Source organism: Centruroides vittatus, unplaced genomic scaffold (genome assembly GCF_030686945.1).
Source record: "Centruroides vittatus isolate TY-2023 unplaced genomic scaffold, ASM3068694v2 contig_2747, whole genome shotgun sequence".
Taxonomy (NCBI): Eukaryota; Metazoa; Arthropoda; class Arachnida; order Scorpiones; family Buthidae; genus Centruroides; species Centruroides vittatus.
Genome location: NW_027121750.1, coordinates 826,742 through 854,733, shown reverse-complemented (window position 1 = coordinate 854,733; position 27,992 = coordinate 826,742). Strand labels below are relative to the sequence as shown.

General features: G+C 33.4%; 1 protein-coding gene across 3 annotated transcripts; it reads left to right on the top strand.

The window, feature by feature from the left end:
• The first annotated feature begins 361 nt into the window (after positions 1 to 361).
• On the top strand, positions 362 to 27,041 carry LOC136971978 (microtubule-associated protein Jupiter-like). Of its 3 annotated transcripts, none has more exons than XM_067266496.1 (4): positions 362 to 520; positions 25,337 to 25,638; positions 25,862 to 25,945; positions 26,440 to 27,041. In XM_067266496.1, exons 1-4 carry the CDS (start codon positions 465 to 467, stop codon positions 26,544 to 26,546), a joined length of 549 nt encoding a protein of 182 aa, XP_067122597.1. In that variant the 5' UTR covers positions 362 to 464; the 3' UTR covers positions 26,547 to 27,041. The 3 variants fall into 3 exon arrangements, with proteins under 3 accessions (XP_067122597.1, XP_067122596.1, XP_067122598.1); XM_067266495.1 differs by lacking the exon at positions 362 to 520 and adding an exon at positions 22,248 to 22,402; XM_067266497.1 differs by lacking the exons at positions 362 to 520; positions 25,862 to 25,945 and adding an exon at positions 22,248 to 22,402.
• Positions 27,042 to 27,992: the final 951 nt, after the last annotated feature.

Below are 27,992 nucleotides of genomic sequence, written 5' to 3'. Positions count from 1 at the left end.
AATCTAAATAATAAGTGAGAGAACGTCCAAATTGGCCGAAAGGGTAATGGCGAAGATTTCGCGGTTATCCGGAAAATTTATAAATAAAAATGAGAAACGTCTGGGTCGGCGATGATATATGCGACGCGAAAATACAGGGCAGTGTCATTATCCGATTCCACCGTATAGAGTTCAATAGCAAGCCGTATAATCGATAATATCATACGAGCGATTACAATCTTAAATCGTTGTTATTATTAAATTTTTTACAGTAAAAATCTATTGATTTTTAGTCGGCGAAATGCAAATTTCAGTGCCGACATTTTGTTTTGTGCGTTTATTAAATTTCCCCGTGATGTCATCGACGTTTTGCATTTCGCTCACCAGAGGGGAGTAAGTGTTTCTTCTTTTGGTTTCTGAGGGTATCGGTGGTTCGGCTCCAACGGATCCGGCGTTTATATATATTAGTAATTTAAATTAAAAAAATGACCTCAACCGAATTTAGCGTAGGTTTCAGCGATCGTGAGAAGTCATCCAGCAAGTAAGTACGATATCGACGCCGGCATTTCGTCTTGGTTTAAATTTGTGAAATTGATTAATTTCTAATTCAAATTTCAATTGTTCCATTTCAATTGTTTAGTTGTGTTTCTCGTTCTGTTCTTATTCAGTTGAGTATTGTTTAAGGAAATTTCTCTGTAAAATAATTTAAATATTTTTAAAAAGTTAAATTTAAATCGATATTTGCAGTGTAAACCACAACGATGCAGTAAATGCTTCTATTTGTTTATATTTTGTTGTTGCAGCAGTTTAAATCATTTTAATAGCCAGGGATAAAATTAATTCTTTTTTCCCTTTATGTCGATATACTTTGTTGACCTTTTTGTCTATTAACAGGACTTATTACACTGGTGTAGTGTAGTTTTGCAAATAGAGGAAAATGTATTCAGAAAAAACACTTTATTTTCATCTGTAATACACCATTGTAATAATTCGTATTAATTAATTAATTAATTGATAGACAAAGATACAAGAAAGTTAAAATTTGTTAGATCTCGTGAATACGTTTTAAACTAGACGAGAAGCGTTTTATTGTATTAATTTAGTTTTGTAACCAAAGTGTTCGTATCTGTTGTGGTATTGTTGCTGAGTCACTGGTATAATACACTTTAAAATATTTATTGATTTTTCTAGAAGTTTTTTTTTTCGTCGATTCGAAAGAAGTTGTTTCGCTTCTTGGCACGTCGAAACAAAGAAGAGGGACGTGTTGTTAGTGCTTTATTGATTGCGAATGATGATTATGATCTCTGTTAATTTTAGTTGATGCTTACGACTTGAAAGGTTTCTCCTGTTTTTAACGAGAATGGAACTCGATCGTTTCGGTTTAAGGCCTTTTCTGATTCAATTGATGTGGATGGAATCGTCTTTAATGCATTTAAGAGAAGACGGATGTTATATGTTTTTTCACCGTAGCCTGGAAGATTTCTAGTTTGTTTTTGCGATTGTAGTACTACTTTTGCTCTGTAGTATTCTTGGTTTGTCTACCTCGACTGCCTTAATAGAAACATCGTAGCCCAATAATTCGGCAGTTCGTTTGTCTTTAATAATTAGGTTTATGAAGAAGAACTTCGTAACTGCAGACTTCGTACTCGTTTGCATCTTTGTCCAATTTGCACAACCTGGCGTTACGCAGTTATTGAAGCTACTGGGCATGATTAAAATTTAAGACGGCATAAGCACAATTATTCCAGATATTACAGGTTCCGACAAGTAAAGAATTTTGAGAGTCCTGCCGCAAATAAGCTGTGTATTGATTATTGCCCATTTGTGACGTGCCGTAACGAGCAAAAATTAAAAAACTAATAAGTAGGTTTAAAATCAATAAATACAAATGCATGCTGACAGTTTGAGTTAATTATGCTTTCTATTTGCAAAATTTCCTCAGCCTTAACACAAAATAAGAAAAAAGTGAATTTTTAAGAAATTTGCGGGATTTCCCGGGTTAAAAAAACAACCGGGATCTCTGAACCCTAGTTTTAACGTTATACGAAATTGTTTATTTTTGACATGTATGGAAATGATATACAGTATAACCTCCAAATAGCAGACACCTTTGGGACAGAGAAGTTTATCTGCTATTTAGAGGTAAATGTAATAAATTTCCTCTTTGAAAGGTAAAAATATTCATTAAGTAGAGGTATCTGCTATTCAAGAGTTTGTTAATGGAGGTTTCACTATATATTTAAAATGTATGCCGAGTGTTTAAAAAAGATTTTAAACACTTGCCACATGCACATCTTTATAAACAACTCGTAACCCAAATTTAAACGATTAAACCAAACAATTGTGTTAATATTATCAGGCCACTTTTGGGCTGTATTAAAAGTTATTAATTAATTCGACTAGAGGGTAGTACAGTACATATGTATGTACTAAATGTTTAAAAAAGTTTTTTAGTAAAATTGCTTTATATCAAAAATATTTTTGGTATAATTTTGCCACTTTTTTATGTTTCTACTAGCTTTATATAAAATTAGAACTTGGATGACTAATATGTTCTGTTTCAATAAATTTCTCAGAATGAATTTGAATTGAAATTAGTCATGCTAATATTTGTACAGATGTCTATATATTGTACTTTGCTATTTACTTATGATAAGAGATTTCACACACACATTAATTATTTTATATAACTTTGATAATCATTGGTGCAAAGTTAAGGACACATTTAATTTCTTTGGATGCTAGTGGTGAGTCATCTAAGCCATTTGTGGTAAATGCATGTTTTGTTTCAGCATACAGAATTATCTTCAAAACAGATATAAAATTTAGTGTAACATTTATTGAATTTTTAAGCAATGCATATATATTTACGTACGTGCAAACATAGATTTATTGCCCATTTAGAAAGAATTTTATGGTCTGGTGGTCTTGTTTGATATTCTCTTGATTTGTTCTTGACCTGGTTTCTCTTTTGTTCTCTCTTCTATTCTGATTTATTCTGCATATCACATTAAATACTCAATCATAATTTTTTCCGGATTGTCTCTATTATACTTTTTGCTTTTTGCTGAATCAAATGTAAGTTTTTAATTTTTGTTTCTGGTATTATCATATGATAACAGTGCCATAATTCAAAAGTATCAAGCCTCTATGGTAAGATAGCCTGTACCATGCTAATCTATCTCTGTTTGGATTTAATCCATATCCTCAGTATTTATTGTAGTTAGTATGAATTGAATTGTTTTTGTCTGTGCCGGTCAACTTCATTGTAAATATGACCAGCAACATTTTATTCTATGTTATAAATGAAATTGTTGTTGGTCACAAAGCCTTAAGCGGGTAAAAACTGAGCCATGCCATTAATTAGAACTAATATGGTATCTAATCTGAATAAGAATGCTAAGTAAGAAATCTATTGGATAGGAGGGCAGAGTAAAGAATTGTTAGGAATATCTGAATGGTTGTCAGCTGGTTCTCTTTTAAAATGGTGGAAGAAGTAAAAGAAGCATAGCTTAAATACACTTATAGTATAAATATATCTTTTAAATGAGTAGGGTTGACAGAAAAGATAACATCGCTCCAGGGTCTTAACATAAAAACTGGTATGTTGACCGAATTAGAAACGGAGTCAGAAATTAGGTAGAAACAAATTCGGGATTGCAGCAGCACAATAGATTTAACAAGAACTCTGCATTACCGAACATGGCTTTGGTTGCGGGTCTGTTGTTTTTACATGGTCGCTTATAACATTAAGTAGATTGATATTAATAGTTGGGTGGAGCTATGCATAGGTCGGAAAGTGTTTTATCTGCGATCGAAGTTTAAAGTAACCGCACGACCACTAAACACGACTTTTGCAAACGTGTACGACTCGGCAAAGCCAACGTTATGAAGAAGTCAGAATTTTGAAATTTAGTCTACGGGTTGAGACGTTCAAGGCAAAGTTGCCATATAAAGTCTCTACGGGCCAATTACTGGCTGTGTTTAAGTTTCTAAATGCTGTCAATTTAAATGAATTTCATGACATTTTTTTAAGATTTAGATCAGTTTTAAACTCCTTTTCTTCTGTAGTCTGTTTTCTACACTGCATAGTTCAGTTTTGTTTTCCTAGAAAATACCTAGTAATTAATTTAGTTTTTAAAAATTTTTTATTTCTCGCTTTATCAAAAATATACATCTTGAATGAAACTTATCCGTCGTATATTTGTTATTTTGACAGATCATAATGCATCAAATATTAAAATTTTATAACAGACTAGAATAGAAAATAGATTAACTATGGATTTTATAAAAGAAATTGATTGCTTTTATAAAAATATATTAAGGGATGAAATATTTTATCTAGTCTTTACTGAATGTTTTGAAAGAACAAACATTGTTAATTTATGATTGTTAGAATAAAAAAAGAATATTAAATCATTCTAACCAATAAAATGATTTCCAAACCTCGTTTCTGTTAGTCCTGTCGAAGATTTATCCCCTAAATTCCTTTCTCAAAGAATCTTAATTGCTTCCGAACAGCAGGCTATAAGCAATTGAAGTTTCTCACAAGGTTACAATATTATGCAGTCTTGTACTGTATACCTGTTGAGAAATACTCAGGTTAGAAATTAGCTTGTAGGTTTAACTTAGTCTACAACCAAATGTCTTGCCTGTGATATGCATGACTGGATTATAACAATGTATAATTTGTGGTCAGTGTTGCAATAATTTGAGTGACTTGTGCTTTGTATTCACAAGTCACTCAATTATTTTCTCCTTTTAACGAAGTATCCAGTTTCTAATTTTTATAGCACAATCTTCGTATAAATCTCCTAATGAGATATTTGATGGATATGCCACATTCTTCTAACTGAATTCACTTTATGCTTGAGATATTCGATGTTACCTCTTTCTCACTCCTGTTATTGGATGTTATATAGCTGCCTTAATATTTAAAGATCTTTTAGTTGTATCTGTTGTCTTCCTCTTCTGTAGTATGCCAGTCTGCTTAATCTTCTGTGTGTAATTGCCGGATACTTTTAGTATTTGTCTTGAAATTTTATTTGTGATCATAATATTCACATGAATCAAACTCTCATCTCTGAATTAACAAGCACAATTGATTAAATAAGAGTATTGAGATATATTCAATCCCATTCTTATTACAATTACACAATGGAAAATATTATATTTAGATTTGGATTAGGCAATTAAGCCACCATCTTGTGTTAAGATTAATAAATAGAATTAAACTAATTTAACTAAAAATATCCTGGTAGAACAGATCAATCCAGATAAGACTCAAATTGTGGAGATTGTTGCCAGTTGTGCTCGGACCTCTGTTCGATCTTCATTTCCAAATCAATTAATTTGGAAGATGTAACTATATTGGCCACTCGCCACAAATTACTTTTTTTCTACTGTATATTTAATTAGCTACACTATGGTCTGACGACTCCTTCATTATCATTTAATTTATAATTCAGGCTGTTTACGATCTTTTTAATGTTTTATAGTTTGAATTTGTAATGCTTTTTCGCTTAATTTGATATGAAATTACATTAAAATATTAAATATTTGTAGAATCCACAACAGTTATCATATCTGGAAAGTATCCAGCTGAGAAATTGTTTGGATACAAATAATGTTGATTAATTACAAATAATTGGATGTTTTTAATTAATAAAATAATCTAAACAAATATATGTCAGAATTGTATTATGAGCTATTTTTTTTGTCTCATCAATTTAAATTATCTGTAAATGTTACCAACAGATGGCGACACATCTCGTGAGTTTCTGTCCAGTTAATGGCGTAACTTTAAATCCAATGCAAATTTGGATTTTATTAATATTTAATTATTTAAAATCTATTAATAATCCAATGTAAATAATGACATTTGTCACAGAATTGATTTCGGTCAAATATATTTTAGATAAAATTGATAATGTTTTATCTAAAATTCTTTGATTTGATACAGATCTATATAAAATGATTAATAAAATATTTAAATTTAATTTGTAAAATAAATAGAATTTATAAAATGATGATGATTCTAACTGTTTTTATTTCTTTATTTTGGGCATTAGTATGTCTAATGCATATATATGGGGTGATCCAAAAGTCATGTCATCCCCTAACTAAAGCATATTTCTTGTTATGTAGATGATCATCCTTTTCTCATATCCAAAACTGAATAATGAACAGCTTATATTCTAATGTAATAGACTGAAGAGGGGTGAAAGCGCGAAACGCATCTCTGTAAAGATTATGGATTAAATAGACGAATTTGCCAAGTGTCTATAAATTCACCAAGTCGTGACACTAAACAAAACAAGAAAAAGAAGACACGGTTTCGATAAACAAACAAACAGCTTATATTCTCTCAATGTTTTTAGGAGAAGCTTTACTAAATCTTGGTATAAAGTCCTGTCGCGCATGTTCCATGCTCTTTACAGTTTTCGGAAATTTGTGAGCCCATACACTCACAATGAGCTATTCTTCCTTGCTATAGAACTTGCGTCAGCCATTTGAAATGAGTGATGAAATATAAATCTACAACTTCAAATAAACCTGATGACATGACTTTGGACCATGCTGTAGAAACAAGAAAAAACAAATAATTACTGCATAATTTCTTATTATTATATTATTATACGTTGATCTGCAATTTTTTATATTTGTTAGGGTAATACACATTTTAAAAAATAATTTCGAAAGACGAGGAAGTATACACGGTACGGGCGGTAAATGCCAAACCATGATTTTGTCTAATTTTGTCTAGAGGTAGGCAGTTATGCCTCCACCTATTGATAAATTAATTATCAAGAGATGGAGGCATAACTGCCTTTGATAAATTATTGAGACGGAACCTGATATAAGCACACTGACACATACAAATAAAATATTAATTGTAGATAAAGTTGACAAGCTATTAATTTTATAGCTTTATTTGTAACTTTTGTGCTCTTCTGTTGTTTGAATTACATTAGAATTTGGTTTGTAAATTAAGTTTTGAAGTTATATTCGTTCATTTAAATGTTAATTTAAAAAAATACTCTACTTTAAATGATTAAAAATGAAAATATGTGAAACGTTTGTGTTTATTAACTCAGTATCGTTGAACTTCCTTGTTAGTTCTGATAATCACAATGAGAAAGTAAACAAAATTCATTTTATCTAAGCAATATGTTTTACACCATAATCTTTAATGATTTATCTTCATAAGAAAGATTGTCGGGTAGTTTAGTTTCTTTTCATTTAGCTCGTGTTATTTATATCTTTGTTTTGTATTAATCTAAAGAACATTAATTGTAATAATAGTATTTGCATTAACTTAATTATTTTATGCATGTCTTTAAACTATTTTGAAGTTATGAACTAAAAGAAAACTGACGTTATAATTATATTTAATATTCTCTGAATTAAGAAGACGACGAATTTTTTTAATTTTAAAATTCATATTACTTTTACTGAGACTTCACTAGTCGAACAACTATTGATTGCAGATTATAAAGAGTACTTTTCTTCACATCATTTCTCATAATAATAGTCAATAAAGTATATCAAATAATAAACAGCAAAATACTTTTTTAAAACTAACATTTTTGGTTTAAACTCGACGGTTTGTACAATATCCGCCAGGGCCGGATTATCGAATAGGCAAAGTAGACAAATGTCTAGGGCCCGTAATTCGGAGGGACCCGGCTTCAGTGCAGAAGATTTCTCTGCTTCAAAACGAGTTAAAAATTAATTAAGAAATTAGATAGGACAGAAAAGGCTGTATTTAACAATTCCTACTAAGCTCCGCTCGACTAGCGATTATCTAAAAAAAAAAAAGGTCAACAGCCACCCGTGCGTCAGAAGTAATGTACGCCACGAGGTCTCTCGCACCATCTAGAAATATTCCTAAGGCCGCCTCTCGTGGTAGTACTGATGTTTGGTTATGATTTATTTTCTAAATCTAAACTTATACGTCGCGACATCGCATATTCGATATAGCGTTCAAGTTGCTCGAGTGCGAAGATATTACAATTCAATAGTGTTTTATAAAAGAGTTAAAAAGGGTAACACTACGGTGTGACTTGGGGTGACACCACGATATCCGCACCGGGTGTCACCCATGCTAGCTACGCTAATGTCACATTATATAAGATTTGTTTAGAAGCAACTTATTTAAATGGGGCCCCAATTTAAATTTTGTCTAGGGTGCGCCAGAGGCTTAATCCGGCGCTGATATCTGCTATTGGTCCAGATTTGACCAATTCTGTCGCGACACGAGTCGGCCATGACGTTTTAGCGTGTTATATAAACACAATCGCAATTTTTTTTTGCCGTGTTATACGAATCCGTGTTATATGAACCCGTGTTATAGGGGGTCTACTGTATAGAACGTTCAATTTGGTCCAGTTGAATGTTATTTGGAAGAATCGAATATAAGAACTTTAACCAACTATTATCACGTTACAAATTGCAACAAGATCGTAGTGAGGAATAGCCGTACAAGACATCGATGCATTAAAAATACAATGACAATATAATTATAGGGTAGATGTACCAGTTTTGGCCAGTGTAGTACCAGTTCTGGCCAGAAAACAAATTTAACTTAAAAATATAATTACAAATGAAAACAAACTTTTATTGTTAACTATGTGAACAGTTAACAATAAAAGTTTGTTTCATTGGACGGATTTGAATATGTGGTGATTATATTTTTAAGTTAAATTTGTTTTCTGGCCAGAACTGGTACACTGGCCAAAACTGGTACATCTACCCTACTATAAAATTTGTGAGTTACATATTCAAATGCTTGAAAATGCTAAAGACACAGTGTCTTTAGCATTTTCAAGCATTTGATTTGTTGATATAGCCTACCTGAAGTTATTCGGTTATGTGGGAAGGTGAAGAAACAATTTTCTAAATAAGACAGTAATAAAATTAATAGTAGTACAGAATTAGCAAGTTTAGCTAATATGGAAGATACAAGAATCCTTCAGGTTGAAGTTAAGATGTTGAGGATTGTTTCTTAGAAACATTTGTTGAATGGATTGGGTAATGACTTGATGTGTACATTAGTTTTTACAAGATTCATGGTTAATGTTACCATAGGTATACAAAATGGCGGCTTGTCTCTGACTCCAGCATACAGAAGCAAGGAAAACAGTGGGGACGCACGTTTTCTAAACCTAACCTATTCTAATAATTTAGTTTCTAATAATTATGGTAATTAGAATAGGTTAGGTTTAGCAAAACGTGCGTCCCTACTGTTTCCTTGCTTCTATATGCTGGAGTCAGAGACGTGCCGCCATTTTGTATACGTAGGGTAACATTAACCAGATTCATTTACCTAATTTTTTGCCATAAAATAAAAAAAATTAGGGAATCTTACTAAAACTCATACTGAGAAATGATAGAACTTTGTAGGTTTTACTTTCTTGGCTATTATGTATACATAACAAGGGAAAGTGTTGGAATCGTGTCAGGTTTGACCCTCGGAGTTTTTTGCAAATCTCGACATTTCGAGATTTCCCGAATCCAAAAACGCAAAAAAATTGTGTATGTGTGCGCGTTGGTGTCTATTTTGCTTAATATCTCAGGATAAAGAAACAAAATATGGCATGGTGACTTGTATATGAGTGGCATTGATTGTATTAAATTTTGGTGGCGAAAGGTCGAGAGGGTGGGGAGATAGAAGGGGTCGTGTATCTCGAGAGGAGTAGCACTTAATGAAGATTTTATTCGTTATTAACATCTGTGCTGTTTTATAAAACTCGCCCCTATTATCAAAATTAAGATTTTTGCCATTTCATAGTAATTAAAAATATAAAAAGTTTTTACAATAAAATCTGATAACAGATGGTGCCACACGCAATTTTATTTTTGCTTAATAATATAAGTTTTTTTAAAATAAAAACTCATAACAACCAGGAAAGTTACGCAACTCTCGGAGCTAGATTTTTTTCTAGTACATATCGGCTGTTAACGAGTTTGTTTTCAGATAAAGATGATTTAGTTAATGCTATTTATACAGGAGTTTGTATATGACATTCTATTGTAATGTGTAGCCACTCATTTCTCAATATCTTTATATTAAAAACATATGTTATGTTTTAAAAATGAATTTTTGGGACATATACTATATATATACAGCATATATAAGATTTGATTTTAAATGGTGTACATATGTTTTACTTTTAAATTAAGAATAACGGGAATATAATTAAAAAATAGTTTTCCATTTGACATTTTTATCTAGCAATAATTTTTTTTTTTTTAAATGTGAAGTTAAAACATAATTCAGGAAACATTCAAGCGTATACAGATGATTATTAATCATAATAAGATCAGAACTAAACTCGTGATAAATTTAAGAGTACGATGAAGGATATAAAATATTAATTTAATGAATTCAAGATGTGGTTTTCTGTTTTAAACTGCTATTTTTGTAGAGAAGGAAACGCGATCTTTACATTCATTTATATAATACGACTTTCTTTTTATATGATAGTTTAAGAGTTTTAAGATTAATGGCAAATCGGGGAATAACAAAATATTTTCAATCTTCGTTTTCGTATTGCCTGTACGAACAAATCTTCGCGCATTTAACGTGAAAATTTGAAGGATTTTTTGCGATTATTCGGGCATTCGCGGTCCCTGAAACACAGATATGTAATATAACTATACCTTATGCAGATAGACATTTCTTTATAATAATTAATATAGGTAGGATAAGAATACATATAAATTTTGATTGTAATTTAAATAAACTTTCAGTTGAATTTCTAAGAAAATAATTTGCGATTTATATTACCTAAAAAAAAAAAGGGTTAATGTAACCCTTGGTGCCAAGATGGCGGCTTGTCTCTGATTCCAGCAAGGAAACAGTGGGACGCACGTTCTAACCTAACCTATTCTAATAAATTACTATAATTATTAGCAACCAAATTATTAGAATAGGTGGGTTAGGTTAGGTTAGAACGTGTGTCTCATTGTTCCCTTGCTGGAATCAGACGAGCTGCCATCTTGGCACCAAGGGTTACATTAACCAAAAAGATATATATACTGTTCAGTATGACATGATTTGATCCTTTGATTTCTTGAATTTTGTAAACAGTTATTTATGCTCTCAACATATAACAAAAAAATTAGCGTAAAATTAGGGCATGTAATTATTAAGACTTGTAGGACTGTTTATAAAATTTCTATTTCAAAATCATTTAAAATAAGACCACCTAAATCATGATCAACAGTGTATTTTAGCCAAGAAATAAAAATATGTTTTTATTTATGTAAAATGTTTTAACATGTTGCTGTTTACACATTCTAAACACAGTACACAAATTATTTATAACACAACAACAAAACTATTTGTAATTTATTTTCAACACTAGTGAGTAACACTCTGGCACTCCACAAACAAGTAACACTCAGGCACCTGACAATTAATTAATAAAGGCACAACACTGGTTCTTTGCCAGCCACACGGCCGCACACTCTGGTCAGCACTGCCCGGCCACACCAAAGGGAAAGCACAATTTTTCCCCCTCTAGGCAGGAAGATCTCTCCCTGCATTCCCAAGTCTATAGTTACACAACACACCTGACATGTGTGACAGAGCTGTGGACTGTACATCAACACTACGTAACATAAACACACATGTTACAATTTTGTTAAATTGAATATCGAACTTAACAATTTATTTTAATTGCTGTATTTTAGAGCATATAATGCACACCTCTGTTTCAGTAAAGAACATTTTAAAGGAAGAAAATATTTAGTGTATCTAAGCTATCCTGTACCAACAGTATTATTACTCCAGTCTTATCAAACATTCAATAACAAGGACATCGAAGCCAGTTGTTTATGTATATTTTTATCAAATACCATCATAATTCTTTTACTCGTGAAATCTATAACATTCCTTGTAAAAATTAAAACATTTCGTCAACTAAAGTAATAAGAACTTTAACTGGAATTCTTATACCTAAAGACATTATAGTCGGCTCTTTAAAACCCCAATAAAACCATAAAATTCCTTAGTATCAGCCCATTTTTTAAACTAGTATTAGTAACTTTACAATTCCAGAAAGTCTCTTCCTTCTTACTACTCTACTTTTCACCGAAACTTCGCCTCTACACAAAAGTTTGAGTTGTTTCTATGAGTTAATCTATTAATATTTGTCCTTGTTATTATTACTCCAAACTTATCAAACATTCAATAAGTCTATAACAATTTATCTTGTGAAATTAAATACTTATCATTGCCAAAGATGTTTGGATTTGTAGCTAATAAATTCGATGTTGACAAGATTGAATTATAACAATAGTATTTATGTAAAGTCAAATGTAATCGATGGAAAAAATGTCTATCGTAAATGCATATTCAATATAAACAAATAATGGCAACAACAGAACAAATCCAGATTGTTTTTATTGACAAGAAGTTATAAAATTAAGCATTGGAAAACTGAAAAGAAGTAATATTCGAACAGATTTAGAGCAAAGAATCGTCGTAAGTCGAACGAGAGTCGGAAAGTTTATAACTGAATAAAATAAAAGTAAGTTTTTAATATTGTTTTAGTGTATTTATGTTTGTTTTGATTATACGGTCAAACTGTCAAACAGGCAATAACAAAACCTCCAAATTTTGCACGAATTTCATAAAGAAAAGTTTCCGAAAAAAAAAATGGCCGTCATTTAGAGGTTTGACTGTATATGATTTTAAATGTATATATATATATATATATATATATATTCAGGTTTTTACATTTTAAATTTAGAATGAAGAATAAATTATTTTTAATAAATACAAAATTCTTTTATGTATTTAAGTGTCTTTAATTTTTGGTAATTTATATTTGATTTTTTTTTGTATTAGCACTGATATGTGAATAAAAAGAAATGGTAGAAAAGAAGACAGTTTTGATTTTATAAATTATTAAGAGTCGACATTCATCGAGTGGATAATTTCCTCACTAAAGAACAACTTTATTTGGGTTAGTTACGTTTCTTGAATTGGAAATGAGTTCTTCCATTAATATTAAGTGTTCAGGTTAGTAAAGTTTTGTTTTGTTTTTACTTATATTTATTATATAAATGACTATCGAGTGTGTTCGAACGAATACATTCGAAAGATAGAATGTGTCTTACGTACAAACTTTTTCAAATTTAGAATAATACAGAAAGTTAAAATTATAAAAAATAAATTTAAAACGGAAAATAAACAAATCGAATTAAATATAACAGCGTAACGTTAAATGCACACTTTATTATTAAAATAAGTTTTTTAAAATTACATTATTACTCTAGTTCTCCTCTATAGAACGTATTATAAAAACAATTTTAAACTGCGGCGGTTATTATTTCAATAGTTTTTCCGATAAAGCGTCCATCACACTTTGCTAAAGTTTCTTTTTTTTTTTTTTAAATAATAGGCAAATAAAATTAATTATCTGCCTGTAACAAGTGAAAAAACTCGGATTTAGTTAGTTTAGTTGCACTTCTAAGAATATACAATCCATTTTTTTAAAGCAGGTGCTTTTTGTTTAATAGACGTAAGTCGAAAATCCACTTCCGGTAACGTCTGCGGTAGAGCAACGTGAAAGTACACACGAAAATTACGTGTATTACAATGTAGTAACAATTTTTTGAATTTTCTCTTACGAACAAATTAGTTTTACTATAACTTTGATTAGGAAGGAGTTTTGTTCTGCTTTACGTGATTTAGTTATCAATATTTTAAAATTAGATTAGCTATAATCGTATCGGAAACAGGTCAAGTTACTAAGTACATTATTTGTAAACTTTTAATAATGAAAAAATCGAGAATGTGTAGACATATTCTGTCTTATGTTAGTCACATTATCAGATGATATTCTGACAAGTAAATATAATTAATGTTACTTTTATTTTTCAGTTGAAAGAAAAAATAGGAATGCATTGAGAGCAATCAGGAACTGTCAGAACTAGACAAAGTAACTGATAAGTCGCTTTTTTTTTTCTTTCACGCCAAAGAAGAAGTTAAAAGAAACTAGCTGGAAATAAAGGAGAAAAATAACTAAATAAAAGAAAGAAAGAAAATTAAATCGAGTTGGAACGAATCGCCGTACCCTTATTAGTTGTAAATATTTTAAAAATTAAATATATTACCCACTTCGGACATTTCATTTTTATTTATTTATCTTGCGCATCATACGAAGTGAGTGATTGCTTTGTTTTAAAAAGTTAAAGGCATCAAAACAATAAAAATTCAAGCCACTAAGCATTCTACGAATTTTCTTCATACGTTTTACATTACTTACGTCGATTTTTTAATTAATTAAATATCGATACATTGAATTAATAAGCTCGCAAACGCGCTTAATTTAGATTATACCTCAGACGTCGTCGAACTTGTTATCGTTTCATTGTTAGTAGAGTATAGATTAACTTCCAAATAAAAAATACACTGATTTGACTTTTAAAAATACGGTAACAAGTACTGTACAGTAAAATAGAGTAGACGTTTTTGTTATTTTCATAAATTATTTCCTGTTTCTGTGACTATTGGACTTTGGTCTAAATTCTTGGTATACAGTATTTATATGAAGAATTTGTAGACTATAGATTATAACTGTGATGACTTGAATAGGAATAATTTTGTTTTTTAATACGGGTGATTCTAAATGAATGGAACAACTTTGCATAATTAATATAAAGGAGCTGTTTATTATAGAAAAATATGGGAGCCATCAATGCATAGGAAAACTTATTAATTTACATCAGTGACATGCTTGCATGGTAAGGTGCGCTGCTGTTCAAAATGGTGAGCATTCAGGCTAGTGTATGCTGAGATTTTTTTTTCCTTTTTAGGGTATTGAATGATGCTGTCAATGGGCCATCTCTGCTATAAAATCTGCCAGAGTTATGGCAGCATACTGCTATTGCCATCCAATTCATAGTTGCGGACATGCTGGCTCATCTATGGCAAGTACTTGACTATTGTAACGTGGTTCCCACACATTTTTCTACAATAGTTTCTTTAGAACAACTTTGCGTAATTGATACATTCAATTAGAATCATTCTATTTAACATATTTATAGTCACTCACTATTAAAAAAATGATTTTTGTCAATGGGTAGTACAGTATACTTTATTTCAATAAATGTAGTATGCATTCAAATTATAATTAATCAATTTTTATTATATTTTGAGCTTTACTACGTCCATTATCACATTGTTAAAACATTCTTTTAAAATGAGAATCATTAATTATAAAATTATAGCATTATAAAATAAATGCTATCCTTTAACAGAGAAATGAATTTTATTAGCTATTTTATTAGTCTCTTCCAAAAGAAATAACTTAGTAGTGTTTCAATTCAATTCTTAGTCTGTGTTTGGACAGAAAATTAACCGTGCCTAGTAGTAACAATTAAAATAATTAACATCTGAAGGTTAAACATTATCAGCTACGTACGGAGTCTGATGATGATGCAAAAATTATAGCTTAAAATTTACCAACAAAATTTAAAACCGTAACCAAATTTCGATTATAATAAGTAAAATTTTGTAAAAGTATTTTAACGTGTTTTGGGACGTGCCATTCTGGTAACATTAAATGACAAATAACGCTATTCATGATTGCAAAAAGCGAATTCTGGGTAATTTTAATGAAACGTTACAATATGAATAGAAATACTCGACTAAATGTAATAATTTATATTAAATCATTGTTAATGACTAATACAATGATGTAGTAATAATTTCTGTTGTGTAATGCGGTGTAAACAAATATTTTGAAAGACCGTTCATTCTTTTATTCAACACTAAGAAAAATAAAAGATACTTATTCAGTTTCAGGATGCCAATCATTTTATAAGGAATAAACAGTCTTTTAAAACTAATTTAGGTTTACCTCTGCATACAAATGGCCAGTTTATGTTCTTCCGACAACTGTTGGACCAGTTCGGTTTGTCGGGAGTTCAAAGTTCGCGTAAAGTTGAAGTACTATCATTTGTTTGACCAATTAACTTAAAATTGGTCGAAAAACGAAATCTTTTCAACCAATTGTGTTCTAATTTCAGTTTCGTGTAGTATGATACAAACTTGCTAGTGTTCATTTGTAGTGGTTTCTTTGACAGTGTGAACCTAGCTTTAATGTACCTTCTTTGGATTCAAATAAAAAGGGCAAAATACAAATATCATATGAAATTTGTATTATAAGTTTTACATAACCAACAATACACAAATTGAAATATTCCAGCAACGAGTTCCTTAACCTTCCTGGCAACATTGAAAACTGTATGTGTGATGTCATCTGTTATATTATTTTATTAAAAACAAAAACTTTTAATATTTTTAATTCTTATAAAATGGCAAAAACCTTAATTTGAGGGTAGGAATGAGATTTATAAACAATTGTAAACGGTAATAACAAGTAAAATTGTCATTAAGTTCGACCCCACTCGAGATATGACGCACGACTTCCTTCTATCTCCCCCTTTGTTCGACCTTTGCCAAAATTTAATAGCATCGATCCTTACGCAAACCTCCATGCAAAATTTTAGAAATTTATGACAAAAGCATAAGAGTTATTAAGCTTCAAAGAGGGTGAACAGAATCATGCCACACGCATCCATACGTACAGGAAAAAACTTCATTTTTCGGTAGTATCAAAAGATCGGTCGAAGATTACCAGAATCGTTGTCCGGATAACCGAGGAAAACGATTGTGGTCGAGATCAAATGCATTAAACCTTGGTCTAAAAATCTCATCTCTTCGAATGTGTGTCAGTGCCTTTAATTTAACACGAATGGGACATCTTAGATATGCCGTGAGATAACATTATTAGCTATCTTGGATTTAATTTTAAAACAGTGGCTATCACACACCAGAAAAAACAAATCAAAAGATAATTGAAGATGCAATATGAATTGTTTATTGTAGAAATAAAATTGGAAGAGGTGTGGTTACCAAAGTGAATGAAATGGGGAAGAATTAAAGAACAGCAGATGTACTTGAAAAACAGGTTGAATGAACTACAAACTTCAAGAACAAGTCTTATGAATGTGTAGGAATGTAAGGTCTGAATGCTGTTTTCTCATTTCTGTTGATGATTTGTGTATGTATATACAGCTTGTATTATGCATGTATGGTGTATTGCTTAAAGTAGTGCTTATTTTTCTGCAGTTTGTGATTCAAAAATAGTATTGAAACTTTAGTTATCTTCACTAATTTAAAGTTATTAAATATTTTTGATTATTAAATGTAGAATAATAAAAATCATCGATAAGCCATATTAGAAGTTTACAATGAACTGTCCTGATATCTGTTATGATTATAACAGTCTATTAATCGTCATCGGGACTTACATATTGTTCATGTGTCACATATTATCAAAATTCTATGTAAAATATATTTGAAAATACAGTTGAACCTCCAATAATGGCCACCTGTAAACAGCAGCCAGTGTTTTAGGAATGTTTCCTTTTGAAATGCACACAAAATAACCCGAACAATGACCGAAGCTCTTTTTTTATGTTCTTGTCAGTGGCCACTGTTCGGAGATTTGGCTGTACGTGGGTAGAGTTTCCTTTTGTTTCACATGCATTTGGATAGAAGTTTGTCAAAAATAGAATTATATTTTGTCGTTTTGCTTGTTTTTAAATAAATAAACCCTTAGTGTACTTATATCATGTTTTTACATGATAGTGTAAACCCTTAGTGTACTTATAAGAGTAGAAGTACACAAGTGGTGTACTTCTACCCCCCACTGTTGTATTCCCACCAGAGAGCAGATAGGCCAGTGTTCTTGTTAAATTAATGTTTTTAAGCTATGCCATTATCAAGACAAAACCACAATATGTGGATACAATGTGTTGAAATTCATCCTTTTATATACTGTGCAGGACAGAAACAATAATACTTTTTGGTTTTCATTTAAAACTGAAATAGAGCTGTCAATTGTGTAGTATATTTATAGTAATGCTGCTTAATACAAATATATAAATCAATCATTTAAGAAAAAAAATGGTTTATATTAAATGCTTCTCTCCTTGCAGAGCAAAGAAACATACCGTACCAGAGTGTTTTTTAATAAAAATGTTTGTTTTAATGGCATAAAGCCATTATTTCGACAATTCCAGTTCAGTAGTATTTTCATTTGTTGACTGTATCACGTTTACCTTCTTGGAATTTGTTTTCTCGGGATGCTGCAAAGAGGCTTAAGATCAACATTTGCTTTTCTCCCCATTTATCCTCGTCGTTTCAGTAGAATCTCTCAAGATTAAGAGATTGCGTAGTTGGTAATGTTATAAGATGTTTGGCTAATTTTAAGGTGATGTACATCGAGTTGCCGGTAAATGATGATAACTGCTGTAAGTTAACCTACGACATCCTATATCTTAAGTTTGTGAAGTCCTCCATAAATAAACTAACTGTTTTATCTAAATCTGCAAATTTGAAAATGTGCCAATGACTTTTTTTGGAAAATTAGTTAAATTTGGATCTGGAATAGGTTCTGCATTTTTTACTCTGTTCCGTGGGCACTATCACTAAATTTAATTTGCTCGGTCGAACCCCGGCTGGGTCCACGTTGGGCAGTCGGGCAGCGAGGAACGGAATCCTACATACCCGGGGCAGATTGCTTTTGAAAAATCTTCGGCTCCCAAGAACAGTAGGCTAAGACATTGTCTCGGCTATCCGGTCATGTGGTTTTTTCTTTATTAAGTAGTGTTAATGCCATAAATTTGATCAATTTCCCACATTTGTATGCGTCCACTGACATTTTTTTCCTCCAAATGATGACTGCTTATGGAATGTGGAAAAACATTTGATGGAAAATTTACTGTAGTGATTCACTTACAGCACACTTACAGCATTTACATGATTCACTTACAGCACCTCATTTTTTTGACTTCATAAATTATAAAAAAAAGATCATCCTGGTAATTTTGGTGGAGATCTGCAATAGTGCAAGTTAAACATGATGATAAATGCTTTTGTGATTTTTATAATGATCTCAAAAGGCATTTGTCATACATTTCTGACGATACAAGATAGCAACACACTTAAATCATTGCTTCTCTGTCATCCGAGACGTCTTTATTTGCAAGTTTTTATAATTTTATTGAAATTCTATTGTTTTTTCTTTCCAATAGAACAATCTGTACTCGATAAAATTTACTTTTATTATTGTAATTATTTGCGTAGCTTTGAAATCATAAATTGTCTCATTCATTGTTTCTTCCCACAAAACAAAGGTACAAGTAAGTTTAAATTTTAGGAACAATTTTATTTATATAAATGAATGACAAATATCTGGGAACAGAAAGACAAATTTATGTCAAACAAGTCTGTTTGTTGTTTGTGGAAAAAGTAGTATATGCAATAAAAAGATATACACGTAATGCTTATTAATTATTCCGGGGATAAATTTTGAAATGTGTTAATAATAATAATTTATAAATCCACTGGCAGTAATAACAATTTGAATAAATTTTATCTGGCACTTTGATTCGGGGTTTGGCAATCGCCCGTCCGGCGGGTCATTCCCTTCGTAATTATACACCCGTGTTTTACAACACAGATCTGTAATTCGGTGTGTCAGTCAATCACAGCATGAATATTGCAGATTGTCTATTGTTAAGGTCCTGGTGTTGATATCCACTAGTAATTCTGCTTTTCAAGTTGTCAAGTTATTGATTTACCAAAGTATATTTTTAGCAAATTAAAATGAATTTAAAGATTTGCCAAATTAATTGATAGTAATTATGAATAATTTGAGTTTATAAGTATGAACTTGTAGAAACTTCATCCCTTTTAAATTTCACAGCCATACTATTCTTAGAAATTCTAAAGATGAAAGCTATTTTCCTCCCTCTTTCAAAAAAAAATTTAAGTTAGTTTGTATTTTAACTGTGTTCTCATAATTGTTTCCTATAAAACTGTGGAATGTCTGCCATTCGAAGCGGCGAAATAGCTTCCTTGCAAGGTAGAATTGTATTTTCTAAAGTCTGTCTACATCTAAACAGCATGCAGATTGTCTCCTTTTAACAGTTTACCCCACTTCTATGTGCATTGAGGGTGTGTAGATTTTAATGGGGAAGGTTTTAGATTTAGTTATTTCTATCCCCTTTTAGTTAATTCTATTTTGGTTGAGGTATCTGTTGCCATGACAAAATAAATAATTTTGTTGCCCGCAATATTTCTGTCACCCAGAGTATCAGTTATGCTGTCCTCCTCCTCCTTTTTTATCTTTTTTGCTTTCTGGTATTCCTGTCAATTTGAGTATTGACAAGAAAAATGGGAGGTGCAGGAATTAGTAGAGGTGATTCATCATATTCTTAAAATGGTTAATTATTACTTGTTAATAGTAAAATTATAAAGCAATGCGGTGTTAACCTTGACCCGAATTTTTTTTTTCTTTTGTATTGGAAGAGATCTGCTTAACCCCCGTGTGACACAGTAGGTTTTAGTATGGAGTGTTGTCGTCTGGGGGTAATTCAATCGAAGCATATGCTTTTTCTCATCGCCTGTCGTCATTAAAACGGGAAAAACAATCGCACAAATCGCGACAACCGGTGTTGAAGTACAGATGAAACGATAACGTCCATTCGAGAAAGAAAAATCGTACACCTTCGAGTTGTCTATCCCGAATCCATCAGTCACAAATCTATTTAAAGAGGAGACGCATTCGTCTGTTGCTCGCGCTTCACACGCGCTTGCACACACACACGCTACTAGGTCACATCTCCATCGCCCACCCCCTTACGAGTTCTCGTTTTCTAGTGTCACTCGATTTTCTTTAAAAATCCGCCCAGCTTCTTGATAACGAGCAGATGCCAAAATGAAAGAGGACTTTGTCACTGCCATCCGTTAATCTCCGTTGCGAATAAACAATTTTGTAACGATATACGGCGGATGACTAGTCTCTCCACCCCCCCTTGCTCAGACTGTACAGCGATTATTCACCTTACAGAATGGGTGTTTATGAGAATTGAAAAGATGTCTGTCTGTCTCTGCGAAAACCCGCTCGGTGTATCGGTTTTATCTTTCCGATATCGCCGACGAGACGACGATTCCATTCCCAGCATTCTCGTTTAACCGGGCATTTCTCCCCCCCTCCTCCCCGGCTTTAAAAACGTTACATCGAGGTTAAAAAAGAAAACAGTGCGAGAAGACGACGACGACACGCGCCGATAATTCGACTTCGGAATAACGTTACTCATCTCTCGCGCTGGGCTTCTGCGAAAACGGAAATTTTAAAATTCCTTTCGTGTGCCACTTATATACACGTAGGGTTGTGCCCGTCCGGATGTTGAGTCGCTTGCAAGCAATTCGCGGCATTGCCTAATCTTCAATTCCTCTTGCACATGTGCATTTTTCGGGTCGTTGCTCTTTTTGGGTCGAAAACAAAAGAGGCTAAGTCAGTGGCTTTTTCTTTAATCTCGTAAACCATTCTTCAAAACCGGTCTTTGAAGACCCTCGAAACTTTATCGTCGAATTATGTGAATCGTGTTTATTTTACGTACGGTTAATCGGTCGCGTACGGATTATTAATTAGCTGCAACGAACAATAAAAAGTCTAGTGTTGTTCTGCCTTTATTTATTATTATTATTTTTTTTTTTCTTCGAAGGATTTCTCTCTATCGGACACAAGGTTAAACACTTCGTTTCGCTGCTCTCACGCACCGGTGCGCTAATTACACGAAGAAAATTAATATTAATATTTAATTATCCCCCGAAACAAGCGGGAAAAAAGCAGGGAGGGGGGGATGATTTAGAAAGTCGCTTCGAGTTATGTCTTCTGCCTCGTGTGTGGCGTGTCAAAGTTCAAACTTCTTCGACCTCTCCTTCTAGGGAGAGGCATGCCAAATTTACCCTCTACGCGGGCCTCTTATCTATGGAAGGTGTCGAGTGTTCCGAGGGGGAGGGGGAAGTTCGATTACGGCCCCATCTCCAAGATTTCTAGTTTTTGCAGCGAGATGGTTAACTACGATTAGAGAATTAATGGAGACGTAACGGGTCAGTACGTAGCGAAAAAAAATGGGGGGGCCCCGTCTATTTAGGAAATCGTAACTCGCGGGGCCAGTTCGCACCGGAAAAAAGGGGCCCCCTCCTCATTTCTCGCGCTCGTTTTAATCGAAAACCCGAAATGGGGGTTACGTTCGCGACTCGGTTCTAAACTGTGCTAAAAGGTTATACTTCTAGTTATGGTATTTTTTTGCGGGGGGTAGGAAAAGTCAGCTGAAGGAAACGATCTAACAGCATCACGTTAAGCGGAAACTAGACTCGTCATGCCTTATAAACACACCAATGAGAGATGTCGGAGTTCGCCCTATATAAACTTGTGTAGGATGAGGGCTGTCCAGTTGAATCTGGCGTTACCGTTAGCGAACAAATGGCTCCCATCTTAGATTTCAGACACGTCGAAACAGATAACATCGGCCGAGGCAAGAGGTGAGGTTTTAATCACGTGATTCTCTTTGATTTCTTTTTTAGTGTGTTAAGGAAACACGTCCGTAACAACGAGCATACGTAGGGGGGTATGGTAACTTTATTATTCTACGCGACTGTGTTTTTTAAATTCTATTTTTAAAGGGACTAGGATTAGTTAGTTGCATCATCGACTAGACATTGTTTCGAATTTGTAATATATTAAAGTTATGAGTCATTCTTATCTCTCAGAATTTATCGGGGTGACTCAGCGTTTGTGGAAAGTTTATACGGTCGAACCTCCGTAAGACGGCCACGTAGGCCTAAATTGTCGGGGAGTGGCTGCTGTTTGGAGGTTGTTTTGTAAGCGTATCGACGATGGAAATTCTCGAGTGGCCGGCCGTTGTTTTGGAAGTTCTACTGTGTGTAGTGACGATCTTATTGTAAAAGTGCCGCCATTTTATTTTTCTAATTTCACTTTAAAACCGTACTTAGAAGAAAAAAAAATATTCTCGTTCTAATTTCGCTTATTATTGTATAAATAAGTTATAAAATAATAATCAAAATATATATATATGTATTGTCTTCATTTTTATTTTTGTAAACTTTCGAGTTTAGTATGCAGCAGACCATTTATCCTCAGTCACCGATCATCAGCCATGCAATTAGGATGAGAAATTATTTCCTGCAAGTCGTTTAGAATATTTAGAAAATAAAATTTTCTTCTTATCACGTTTTGCTCGATGAGATTCCAAATATTTGGAAATTCTTATTTATCACGTGATTTTTCCGCCATTTTTAAATCGGCTCGCTCACATTAAAGTAACGCCTTTTTTTTCTGGGAAAATTGCAGTTACACCACAGTTTCTCCTTGTCTCACAATCGCGTCAATGACTCACAATTAGACAACACTACGCTTTATTGTTGCACAGAAGATATCATTAGTGGGTGTAGTGTGTGTATAGTTAGTGACTAATCCACAATATTTTTCCTTGTTCTCAACAATGATTTTACACTAGCAAGATACGATATGTGGCAGGATTGATTTCAGTTTAACCCGATTCTTTTCCAATAAAAACAAAACAAAAAAACAACTTGTTTTCGAGACTTGTATTCACATTTCTCGTATGAAATTTGATTAACACACTTTGCACGAACGTTTCTTAAGAGTTTGGCCGAATGGTAAAACCAGTGATGAACACAGGTCGTGGGTTCTTGCCTAACAGCGGGCTGGCCACGTGTTTTACGAGTTCCCCCCACATATATAATACCTAAACGGGGACCAATGTACTATAGGAAGTCCTCCCGGGTGGCATCGCAGAGTTGATATTCCATAGATGCAATACGCGAGGATTACAATGCAACAGTAACAACGGGCAAAGTTTCGAATTCTGGTGTAATTAGTTTGTAATGCACATAAAACTGTAATTGATGACAATGCGAAGGGCTATTTATTGCCCTCCCGTGGACCGTAATGTACTGTGACGTATTTATCTTTTAATGGGTTCAAAAAAAAAATTGTGCTACTCGCTAACAATAGATATTTCATTGCTCTTTTTTTTATTTGTGCGTTGAACTCTCGTAAAAACTGCGCCACGATTCGCTTCGTTTTGATTCAGCAAAGTAAGGTTTTCGGGTAAAAATTCCGTGTTTGGGGTGTAGAAAAAGTAGTGTTTGTAAATACCTCCTTTAGAATACAAAAGGGGGGGTCTGTGAAATTCTTTCTTGGGCCAGATCCAAAGGTGAAGGTCTACTTCCACGTCCCACTTCCGTGGCATTGGTCTCGACACATTTTTAACATCCGCGTGTATCTCCATCATCTCTAGGATATTTTTCATTCTTTTTGGCATATTCGGTTTTAATTTTCTTGTTGATTAATTATTTAACTCGTGACCTCGCGGCACGAAAATTAAATCGAGTGGAACTAGTTTAAAAACTTCGAATCCTTTGCCAACATTTTCTAATTGGCACATTCTGTGTTTTGCAATTGTCTGGCGTGCGTATTGTTGCTAAATCATGCGCATATTTAATTAGAATATTGCTCGATTGGAGTGTGTCTAACCGACAAAAATTGAATTATTTCTTTTTAGTCTTAATTTAGAGCGTGCCTTTCTTTGAATTAATAAACAATGAGCGCAAAAAAGAAGTGTTAAATGAGTGACTTATCGACCACTTAATAAGACAGTGGCAAAAAAAAAATACCTTGACACAATTTCATTTTTAATGCTAATGCCTTGCTGATTATCGAAGCTAAGCATTACCTTATTTATTGTTGACGTGTAATAATTAAATTGTGAATTTTTGGGGGGGAGCGCATTGCTTTGATGTAAATTAAGTTTACAAACTCCAAAACTTTTTTCGTTTCTTATATAACAATTTAAATAAATGAATTATCATCAATACTCACCTGAAATTATAGTTTTGGTGTTTAAAATTTGTAAAATTAGTTGTTTAGTAAACAATCCGGGTGTGTTTGTTGTGTAAGCGATCTGATACCACCCTTAATTCAAGGTAAACAAAGTTACGTTTTGTTTCCTTTTTTGGAAGTGTTTTGCAGCTAAAACACGACTTGTGTAACATTTTGGCCAAATTTTACTTAGGCCCCGCTAGTGACGGAGTGGGTAAATCCAGTGAACACCTGATAGTTTGGTCGCGGGTTCGTGTCTTGGTCACTTGGAATTTTCCGGGTTTTCTTCACGCGTTTAACATCTAAATATGCAGAGCCGCCCTGAGGCTAATGGGGGGCTTGGGGTAAAATACATATTGGGGGCCTTATTATCTCGGGAGCCCTCCCTGTAAGTAGTTGTCGATTTCCCTTAGTCCTCTTAGGAGCAGATCGCCCATGTGTTCTCATAACTGTGTACCCAATGGGTCTTGCATTATGTAAAGTTTCGATTCGATACACGAATTCGCCACATTGCATTGTTGTAAATCGAGGAAATTTTGCTTTGTTTTTAGAGTACTGAAGCCACCGGGCGGAGAATGCAGCGACATATTCGGATCGTACAGCGGCCCCACCCAACAGAACGTGAAACGAGGACAGCAGCACCAACATTCTTCTTCGATCTTCGCCAACGAAGAACCTTCATCCAACAATCATAATTGCACAGGTAGGAGGGATAGTGACACCCAAGCTAGATTATTCGGAGGGGCGGTCGAAGAATCCAGTCCTCGAAGAGTCGTAGATAGAATGAAATCAAATATATTTATCGATGAGGGCCACAATAACGCTAGCCCTACGAATAGCGCTAAGAAACAGGGTGAGTCTTTTTTCTATTGTTTTCCTTCGCACCTTTCTTTAGTTTTTGTTTCGTTAATTTTAATTAATACCTCCTGTTTACCCGTTTAATTCGTGCGACTAATTGGCGTTTTTTTTTTTTGGTTTTGTTTGTTGAAAATAATTATTTAAATTTATGTTTTGTTTAACACTCGTTTTGTTCTCGTTTTAATTTTTTGGCATGCGCATGAATTATATATTTGTAGTACGACGTAACCCCATCACTGGCGAAGTGTACGACGACGAGGAAGAAGAGAACGGTGTGAATGGTCACGAAAACGAAAATGGTGGTATGTGTTCGTTTTCCACACAACCCCTTAACGCTAATAAAATTATTAATAATTCCTCTAACGTAACTAATTTATATTCCTTACACTACTACTATTATGTAGATTATATCCCTCGATTTATGACGTAGTTAGAATATTCGAACGTCATAAAGCGGGCCGTTTTACGTCACATCGCTGCGTATCATACAGAAGGCCAGCAGACAAGTAAAAATGATAGTAAAGGCGTAGGTTTTACTACCATTTTACTTACCACAATGCTGGCTTAACCGTGTACTGAATATTAGTAGTATTGTAAATACAGCTAACTCTAAACGGCGGCCATTTTTATATTGGCATCAGCGACCGTGTTGACTGTATTTGTAAATTTCTTACTTTTTTAAAATTTAATTTGCGTGTTTTAGATTTAAATAACGATTACAATAGTGTTTTGTAACAGCGGACACCACACAGGTGTACAATTACCGTATTGTGACGTATTGTTCGACGTATTTCAGATGTCGTTGGCAATCCGATTACGGGAGAAGGAACCGCCGTGCCCCAAAATCCAGCCTGCGTGAAGATCAGAAACCCCCCCGGAGGAAAGTCTTCGGGAATTTTCTAATCCGTCGGCCAGTTAGAAAAAGAAATATATATAATTTGCATTGTTTTTTGGAAGAATTCTCTCAAATCAAATTGCATGGTGTGAATTTGAATAGCTCAAAGCTTGATCTTCAGTAATTCAATTTTATAATTTCGTATACAGTATTTAATATACAATATCACATTTTGATTTTTATTATTATTATTATTATTATTATATACAGTATATGTACGATTGGCTTTGGTTATCCGTAATCGGTCTGTTTGTCTGTATTTAAATGTCGAAATGTTACACCAAATATTTTTTGAATGTACTTTAAATCGAGAATTCGGAAGATTGTCTCGCTAATTTTTGTAGAGCTTTTTTAAAACGGAGTTCCTACTTTGGCCTGCTCTCCCTCTTTTACCACGTTTCCAGCCAAAGATTTGGAGTGGCGTACGCCATTTTTTTTTATTTGTTTCGATTCGATGTACCGTATTCGCTCACCAATGAACAATAAAGTATGATAAAACCGTTCGTGTGTGTGTGTGTGTCTTCCGTCCAGGGAAATAAATAAATCAATCGCGCCGCCATTTTCCAATTGTTTCATTTGTGCTTCGTGAAGAAACGTGCCGGGCATAACCGAACGTGAGTGGCCCACTTCCCTCGTCTGGTCATTCCTCGAAATCGGGTCGTATTGTTAGGGAATTTTCTTTGTTTTTTCCTTATTCGAACGGGTCAAATATCAAAAGGTCCCGGATATTTTCGTAGTGTTCTTAGTATCGTTCTGTCAACAGTATCCCTCCCTGCAGCGACTCGTTGGCACGGTATTGGTTAGACGCACGTGTTTACCCCCACTTCGGAAATATTCTCCCATTTTCGAGGGCGATAACCTCCGTTCTAGTGGAGAACTCGTTTTTCTCGGATGACACCGGGAACGGTCAACGCGAATCACCCCCAAACGCGGTGGCGCTGTATACCGGTAATTGCGCGTATATTGGAGGGGGTATGAGGGGAAGAATTAACTCCTTAATGCCTTAACTCCTCCCATTCGTAACGTTCGGGAGAAGACGGCAATTACGTAAAGGCGAAACAATGGATCCGTATACAGGAAAACTGTAAATCGTGTGTTTTTGATAAACGTTTCTTTTCGTCGACCGCAAATTACCCGCGTGATGAACAATGGATAAAACGGAACCGGGTCGTTTTTCATCGAAGAAATTGTAGGCTCTGATTTCGAGTCGACGTTTCGTTTAGAAAATATGAAATATACTTGCCTGTTTCCTTCCCCTTTTGTAAAAATACCCGAAAAAGTCAAGGTTGCAGTGTCCTTGACACGTATTCTACGTGCCGATAAAGTTTTGTATTAGTAAGAAACACACGTGACTTTTTTTTTAAAAAAAGTTGGCTTAGATGAAGGGTGGACGAAGTTTAATGGGTTAAAAATTAAAACGTGCTAAATTTTTTCGGTCAAGATTTTTGTGTGTT